We start from the raw sequence: 9,000 nt of genomic DNA, 5'->3' as shown, positions 1-9,000 counted from the left end.
GTGACCTCGACCCAAATCAAAACAGTGACCTGGCTGCTAATCACAGGGCTCCAGAGCGCATCCTCGATTAGCGCTCTGCCTTTCATGTGGCGCGTCGCCAAGAGGGACTTCGGAAAACACAAGACGCGGCCAAGGTCGTCGCTGTTTCTGGCTATTAGCAGAGAGGTCAAAGCTTTCATTTGGACAGGGTCATTGTTTTCCAGCTTTAGTGGGAGACTGACAGCTTTTAGAGACGCAGGAGAGTCCCCACAGCCACCTCCCAGCAGCCCAAAGTCAGAATAATGTCCTGCTCAGATAATGGGATATTACTGTACCTGCCACAGTAGGATAACTAATCACAGTCGGCATACGGTGTGTTGTTGGTTCATAGATTAATGTTGGGCTGTTACAGTGAGTGTACTCAGAGCAGGAAGAGCAGAACACACTGCCTTGGGGCATAGTTATCTCTCCGTCTCCCTCCGAGAATTTCCATCTTTTCACTCATGCCCTCACTGGAACGAAGGAACAGGAGCCCTCCTAAAAACACCTGTATGAATTTCATACATCCACTAAGCGAACACTTCACTGACATATTCAACATTATAGTAAAATAGAGTGAGTTCTGGCGTAAGAAATCTGCAGGGACCCCAGCCTTTCTTCGTTTCGGAGGTAGAGCGTGCTTAGCCAAACCCAGGGGCACTTGGCGCAGCAAACGGCAGCCTGAACCGAGGGAAGGCACACAGCATGCTGGGAGGTTACTGTGAAGGTCAGTGCACTTTGGAGTGTGTTGCTGACTGATACCATTCTTGCAGCAATGTAAACTACTATAGTAGGAACTCTTGCCCTTGAAAAGCTCCCCATCAAAAGTCTATACTGAAGTTGTTTTCTAGATTTCCCCCTATGGTCTTAATCTAGGGAGTTCTGCCTGGGAGGCCAGCTGCTTCTCAGTTCAATAAGTGATTCTTAAATATTTGAATCAAAGCACATTAAATGTAGCTATGCATTTAATAAAGAATTACATAGTTTTTTTTAACATGGCCCAAATGATAGCTGAACATACCAAAGAGCAAAATTATTCAACTCAGCCGAATGTGCAGGTTTTTTTACTCAACGTGGCAAACTTACCCAGCAACCACCCAGCCGGCTCTTCTCTCTCTCTCTGAGGTTGTCTTCACATTGGTGTCACCTTGAGAGCTGCAGTATTACAGACTCTCTCTGTCAACAATCAATACAATTTGTCTGGCCCTTTATCCCTATTTTGTCTGTGCAAATGAAGCTGATGGATGAGAAAGAGCCCCTCTGCCCTCTCCCAGGTAATGTAGTGTGACTGGCCAGATTGGAGGGATGGAGGGAGGAGGAGGAGGTGTGAGAAGGGGGACAAACGAGCAGGGTCAACTCCCAGGACAACTTAATATTTAATCACCCCGCCACCTGTAACTCTACACCCCACTATTCCCTCTGCTCCCAGGACAGGAAGAGGAGGAGGATGAAGGGATGGAGAGAGAGAAAGAAGGGGAGAGAGAGAGAGAGAGAGAGAGAGAGAGAGATATATATATATATATATATATATATAGAGAGAGAGAGATATATATATATATATATATATATATATATATATATATATATATATAGAGAGAGAGAGAGAGAGAGAGAGAGAGAGAGAGAGAGAGAGAGAGAGAGATGAAGATGAAGATGAAGAAAGAGTACTTCTCTACCTCACAAATCCTCCCTTGCTCAGGCGGAGAGACAGTTAAGAGAGAGAAAGAAGAGAAGAATGAGACAAAGGAGAAGGTATGTGATGCTGGGGGATGAGTGAGAGAGGGAGGGCAGACAGTCAGAAGAAGACAGATGAGAGAGACGGAGGACAGAGAATGAGGAAATTAAAACAGCGTTAATCATGTTGAGTGCGGTCCTATCTACATGCCTCTGTATGGGAAGTGCAGGCCTGGGATATGCAGGGCTCAGAGTTAGTCATATAGACACATCATGAACATCTTTGAGGGCTATGGATGGATATCACAGATCCGAGATACAGCACTACAAATAATAATGGCATAAAACACAAAATACACTTCCTACTAGTAATACATAACTCCACAACCACATACAGTATCAATGCAGTCTTGATGAACATCCATCCTCAGTACACTACAGGGCCTCCTCAGTTACTCCTGTCTCCAGTCTTACTGTAGTTACTGTTGTGGGCCCAGTGGAGGGTGAGTGAGTGATGGTGACCCAGCCAGCCATGGCCCCAACTTGGCCCAGTCCTCCTCTCTCTGCAGCTGTCGGCCTGCTGCTGCTGCCTTCTCCCTGGGTGCCTGTGGGCTCACTGTGGCTATCCTCTCCCCTACCGTGCATGGAGGGGATTGGAGGCTGTGTGATGTGGCGTGTTACGGCATGGGGGAAGGATGAGTGGGGAAGGGAGGGAGGCGGGCAGCAGGTAGGCAGGGAAGGCAGATGGGCCGCCAGGAGCCCCGGGTCCCCGCGGAGTTCAGCGTGCAGCCACCCAGCCCCGGCGACGGCGTCAGCATTTTGAGGAGAAGCTGGGGAAAGTGCTGAGGCGGCAGCCAAGCGGAGAGACAAGGTGAAGTAGTGAAAATGTAACCAGCCTGATGAAAGTTTTTGTGTGCATGTTAAACAGGAGAGAGAGAGAATAGGAGGAGCGGGAGGACAGGGGAGTGAGAGAGGAAGGAAGGAAGGATGGGCAAGGGTGACCTGAGGAGGTTGAAGTATTTCCTCTATGCTCTATAGACCTCAGCACGACATTCAGTCTCACCTGTGGGTTCCATCGTCAACACATTAATGCTCATCAGTATCTCAACCCTTCAGTTCTAGCGCTGTCATCAGTACCTCAACCCTTCAGTTCTAGCGCTGTCATCAGTACCTCAACCCTTCAGTTCTAGCTCTGTCATCAGTATCTCAACCCTTCAGTTCTAGCGCTGTCATCAGTACCTCAACCCTTCAGTTCTAGCGCTGTCATCAGTACCTCAACCCTTCAGTTCTAGCTCTGTCATCAGTACCTCAACCCTTCAGTTCTAGCTCTGTCATCAGTACCTCAACCCTTCAGTTCTAGCGCTGTCATCAGTACCTCAACCCTTCAGTTCTAGCTCTGTCATTAGTACCTCAACCCTTCAGTTATAGCTCTGTCATTAGTACCTCAACCCTTCAGATATAGCTCTGTCATCAGTACCTCAACCCTTCAGTTATAGCGCTGTCATCAGCCAAGGACGTGAGCTTGGTTTGAAGAGCAACGCCCCTCATCACCCCACATCCCTCTGCAGCATACATGCCAGGCTAGGCCCCTGGAGCTCTGGTGGAGTTAATGTCATTTGCACTACATGACACGGCGTAATGCAACGCTACAATCTGGGGAGCTGTGTGTGCTAACTGAGTGTTGTGTCGTGTGTAGTCAGATGGCATGATTACATAAAGTTGGGTAACAGAGGGTCACTGAGGGGATACACTCACTGGCTGGTGTTGATGGAGACTTTCACAGCACTGATGGAGTGTTGATTATGATGTGGCTCAGATAGGGAGCTGGTGTTGGGATGGAGTCTAATGTGCTTTCTCTCCCTCTCCTCTCATTTTTCACTGTTCCCCTCTTTTTCGCTCTCATTCTTCCTCTCCTATCATGCTATATATATGATTTTATTTATCCTATCTATCTCTCTCTCCTTCTCTATCCCTACATAACCCCCCCCCCCCCTTTTATTTGTCTCTTCTCCTGTCCTCTCTGTTCTCAGGTGCGGTGCGAGCTTCCAGCATCTTCCCCATCCTCAGTGTCATCCTGCTCTTCATGGGAGGGCTGTGTATAGCTGCCAGCGAGTTCTACAAGTCACGCCACAACATCATCCTCAGTGCAGGCATCTTCTTTGTGTCTGCAGGTGAGTCTAGAGAGGAAGAGAGACGGGAAGAGAGAGAGGAGTGGGTGGGTATCTAGGACAGGTAGAGGAAGAGAGGAAGGAAGACTGGGAAAAAAGAAAGAGAGAAACAGTTGCTATGGTGGAGAGGGATAGTAGGGGTTACATTAGGGAGACGAGCTTCAAATGAGTTGGTTCCATTGATAGAAAGTATACACAAATGCAAATGTTTTCAGTCACTACTTTTTAGTCACTAACATGCAATGTTATTATGGTACACTTACATAGAACAGTTGTACAGATTGATGTAAGTCCTGCAAAGAACAGACTGTTGACTAATCCAGCTAGGATAAGAGCGTCTGCTAAATGACAAAAAAAGAAAGTAAGGTGCAGTGCACTAGCAGTCTCTCTCTGCTGCTGGTCATCCCCGGTACTGCAGCTCCTCAGTCAGCTCTCAGCCTCCACTCAGAAGCAGCCACAAGTCACGCACTCCATTCTTCCCTCTTTATCCACTTATTTCCTCCTGATCTGGTTGCTGGGCTAGGAGCTACCCATTGGGATTCAACTCTAAAAATATGGTGTCCCTGACATACTTTCCCAATGATCCATCATCCCAGCTCTACTGTGTCACACACTTCTCTTTCTCTCTGTGACTAAACGTTACAGTCAAAGTAGATATATATACACTGAGTGTACAAAACATTAGGCCTAAACATCAGAACATCCTCAATTTGACGGGGCATGGACTCTACAAGGTTTCGAAAGTGTTCCACAGGAATGCTGGCCCAGTGCGTCCTACAGGTCTGTCAACTACCATACCCCGTTCAAAGGCACTTCAATCTTTTGTCTTGCCAATTCACCTTCTGAATGGCACACATACACAATCCATGTCTCAATTGTCTCAAGGCTTAAAAATCCTTCTTTAACCTGTCTCCCCCCCTTCATCTACACTGATTGAAGTGGATTTAACAAGTGACGTCAATAAGTGATCATAGCTTTCACCTGGATCCACCTGGTCAGTCTATGTCATGGAAAGAGCAGGTGTTCCTAATGTTTTGTACACTCAGTGTATATGAGTATATGATTATGATCCCTATCATAGATTGTGAGCCCTATGTGAATCATAGGTAAAAGCATGTTATGTGCTGTCCCAACTGATCTGACTCAGGATCTCAATCTATATTCTTAAACACTGTAAGGGCAGAGGCTCTGGCTTGGGTCATATTTCTGGGTCATATTCAGTCATATTTAAAAAACAGTTGATGAGAAGTACGGAATGTATGTACATTATCCTTTGGTGAATCCGTGGCACTTGTCTCAAAAGGTTTGTCTTGGTAATGGCGTATTCATTGTGGTGGATGGATGCACTCAGTTGTAGAACAGGTTCATGGAGGACTACTGCATATGTGAAAAGGTACATTTCCTGTCTTAACTGATTGCATAATCCTCTGTTGTTCTCTCATCTTGCCCCTCCAACTCCCCAACTACCCAACCCTACACTCCCCACTCCCTCAGGCCTGAGTAACATCATCGGGATCATCGTGTACATATCAGCTAACGCAGGGGATCCCTCTAAGAGTGACTCGAAGAAGAACAGCTACTCCTACGGCTGGTCCTTCTACTTCGGAGCCCTGTCCTTCATCATGGCCGAGATGGTGGGTGTCCTGGCAGCCCACATGTTCATCGACCGCCATCGGCAGCTCCGGGCCGGGGCCAGGGCTGCCGACTACCTCCAGGCCTCGGCCATCACGCGCATACCTTCCTACCGCTACCGCTACCGCCGCCGCTCACGCTCCTCCTCCCGCTCCACAGACCCCTCGCACTCCCGCGACACCTCGCCCGTGGGCCTCAAGGGCTTCAGCGCGTTACCCTCCACAGAGATCTCCATGTACACACTGCCCAGGGACACCCTGAAGCCCGGGGGCACGCCGACCGCCACCTACAACTCGGAGAGGGACCACAACTTCCTGCAGGTCCACAATTGTATCCAGAAGGAAAAAGACTCAGCCAACACCAACACAGCCAACCGCCGCACCACACCTGTATGAGGGAACTCTGAGAGCAGAGCCCGAGGGAGGGGAGACAGGGAGGCCCCCACCCAGGTCTCTAATATACCATAGGCCAGGATGAGTTTCCATGTTTATAGAGATTGATGATTTTGTTTCATTCAACTGCATGATTTTCCCATCTACCATTGTTGAGAGAGTCGAAAGGGGTTTGTTGAGTTCCGTTGGAGTAAATGGTAGTACTGGGAGAATGGGGAAGATTGTCATTAGAGACGGAGTCATTTTTCTGGGCGGGGTCGGGTGATGAGGGTGGGGCACTGAAGGGGAGGGTTATGATTTAAATTCGATTCATGATATCATAACCTTTTGGTTTTGACAGTTTGGCTCCACAGTTTTGGTGGTGCAACAAGCTGCTGTACTTTCCCATCACACCACCTGCCAGATGCCTCTGATTTGTTGTCATATTTATTCATTTTCTGCATTAAAACTGTGAATTTTTGCAGCTTGGGATTCAGTAAGAATTAGCCCAGTCTGTAAACTCTAACAAAGGTACTATATGTGTATTACTTTTATAAATAAATTATTGTTAATAATCAAGAGATACAGACTTTACTGAAGCAAAAAACAAACAAGTAAACTAAACTAAGTGCTGTTGGTAACACGAGAAAAGACTCTTTTAGGATCTGCTGGAAGGATGACCAAGCCAGAGAGAAAGTACTGTAGGTACACTACACTACAGAGCTGCTGAAACATGACGAGAGACAGATGCAGACAGTCAACAGTAGAAAAATATATATTATTTTAATAGAACCTTCTCGCCTTTTTCTGAGTCCCTGTTCGCTTTCTTTTTTGGGGGTGGGGGGGGGGGGTCGTCATGGGAGCGTTGAACCCCTCAAGAGAAACCAACAACAACAACAATGGGATCAAAGTTCACACCAAGAAAAAAAGACTCCAAACACGACTTCTCCAAGAAGGAAGGAGGAGAGGGGGAGGAAAAGAAGAGGACGCCAAACACAAAAATAAAAACTTGCGTAAAAGGCAAGCAACAAGTTAAATATGAAATAGTACAAGAGAAGCTAAGTAACTCAAAATTTCAGAAATTAAATGCATGCTATAAAATTACAGCAAATCTGCTCTTGAGAAACTTACGTTTTAAAGGATAATGATAATTAGAAGGGGAAAAAAGCGATGACGCTAACGTTTAAACTAGTAATGTTTCATGTGTATTTTTTCTCTTATGTTTTTTTATTTACTTCATTTTATTTTATGCTTTTGTGAAAGAAACCAAACAATCTACACAGAACAAAAACTGATTTTTTTTAAATGGTTTAGTTTATTTCTTTATATAAATATATGTATGTATGTATTTTATTTTTCAAATTCACACAGCCTTAGTCATGACTTTGTTTCTTTTGATTTTCAATGTGTTGTTCAAATTGAAAATGAAATCTTTAAAGGTGCCAAAACCGAATGATCCTTTACTTGGATGCATCAAGTCCTGATGAATAAAATACCAACCCTAGGGAGAACAAATCAGCCTGTTTCTCTGTGTCTCTAACCTACTGTATCCTTACACTTAACACCACTGTTCTATGTCTCTGATACACTCTAACACTGGCTCTCTGTGTGTCTCTACTCTCTAACATGTACTAACACTTGTGTTAACAAGCATGCTTCCATCTTTAGGCTACAATATGGGAGAAACCATGATTGTAAAGGTAAAACAGCATATAAGACACATCAACGCGTGGTGTCTTTCTAGGACATGACATTCCTGAAAAAGGAACACAGGTTTGCAATAAAACCAGGACTCTGTAGCTCCAGCTATCCATGTAGAAATGATATACCACACCTTTCTACACGACCGCCCTAAAAGCATCACTTTCAGGACCTGATGCACCCGTTTTTCTCTGCAATGAGGTGAGCGTGTGTGTGTGGCAAGCATGCACGTGTGTGTGTTTATGCGCGCACACGTGTGTTTGCACGTGTGTGTGTGTGTGTGTGTGTGTGAGGCAGACACATAATAGCAGCCCTCTGAGTGGAAACAAATGGTCTCAGGCTGTGGCACCACTGGCTGTGTTTGTGTACTTGTTAGTAAGAGGGAGTAATAGAGTGGTCTCTCTCTGTCCAGCATGGCTCATGAAATGGGTCTCCAGTAGAGCCAATGAAGAGTATGGAATCAGCTCCCGCACAGCCCAGTCAAAGCCCTTCTCTGTCCTGGCACCCCAATGGTGGAACCAGCTTCCCCCTGATGCTAGGACAGCAGAGTCCCTGCCCATCTTCTGAAAATGTCTGAAACCCTACCTCTTCAAAGAGTGTCTTCAATAAGACATCTCAGTCTTTACTCCCCAAAAAAAATAGTTTGGGGTCTTTTACTACTAGCACTAACTTTGCTGATAACTTCTTTATTGAGGAAAAATGCACTTACTACGACTGTGATATGTGGTTATCTCACCTAGCTATCTTAAGATAAATGCACTAACTGTACGTTGATCTGGATAAGAGCGTCTGCTATATGACTACAATGTAAATGTAAAAAATTGGATCCTATTATGGTCTCTGTCCAATGTGGGAGCAATGAGCCACCTGGAATTTTTTTGGGCTCCAACTCCATTCAAATTAAGGGGCCAGCAGGTTCATGGCGAAAAGAAAAAGACCCCAAACTGTTTCTATTAGACAAAGTGCTGAGATCTTGATTCAGTGTATTATCTGAGTTCACTGACAAAAGCTTCTCTCCATAAAATTTGTATAAGAATGTGTCCACGAAGCACTCTGAATGAATAGGGCTTTTTATGTACAGTATAGGCATTTTTATTCAGAATTCATAAGTAGCAGCCATTTTACAAGGCTGGATTACATTAAATCCTAAATGGAGGAGAGGAGGAGGAGTTGAGAGATACTGACATTACCATAAGGCCACATCTAGCCCTACACACACAGATGTCATTTTTTAATATGTTTTGGGAATGGATGTTGCCCCTCTCTCTTTCATCTCTGTCTCTGTCCCTCCCTCTCTCACTTCCTCCATCTTGTCTGGCTGACATGCTTGTCCTTAATTTGCCTCTCCTGCACAATCTCTCATTCTCTATCCCGCTGTGACTTACACACTCACATACTATCTCCTCCCTTCCCCACCCCCCCCTGTTGACTTATGC

At 45.6% G+C, this 9,000-nt stretch overlaps 1 protein-coding gene across 1 annotated transcript; it reads left to right on the top strand.

Annotated features, from left to right (window-relative positions):
• Positions 1-1,249: 1,249 nt before the first annotated feature.
• LOC311117340 (voltage-dependent calcium channel gamma-2 subunit-like) lies at positions 1,250-5,887 on the top strand (the record flags this gene model as incomplete). Its single annotated transcript, XM_084192299.1, has 3 exons — positions 1,250-1,292; positions 3,723-3,863; positions 5,355-5,887. 3 exons carry the CDS (start codon positions 1,250-1,252, stop codon positions 5,885-5,887), a joined length of 717 nt encoding a protein of 238 aa, XP_084048425.1.
• Positions 5,888-9,000: the final 3,113 nt, after the last annotated feature.

The sequence above is a fragment of the Coregonus lavaretus genome (genome assembly GCF_964263955.1).
Source record: "Coregonus lavaretus genome assembly, contig: HAP1_SCAFFOLD_10197, whole genome shotgun sequence".
Lineage (NCBI taxonomy): Eukaryota > Metazoa > Chordata > Actinopteri > Salmoniformes > Salmonidae > Coregonus > Coregonus lavaretus.
The sequence above is the reverse complement of the archived record's forward strand: the minus strand, read 5'-3'. Positions and strand labels throughout refer to the sequence as shown.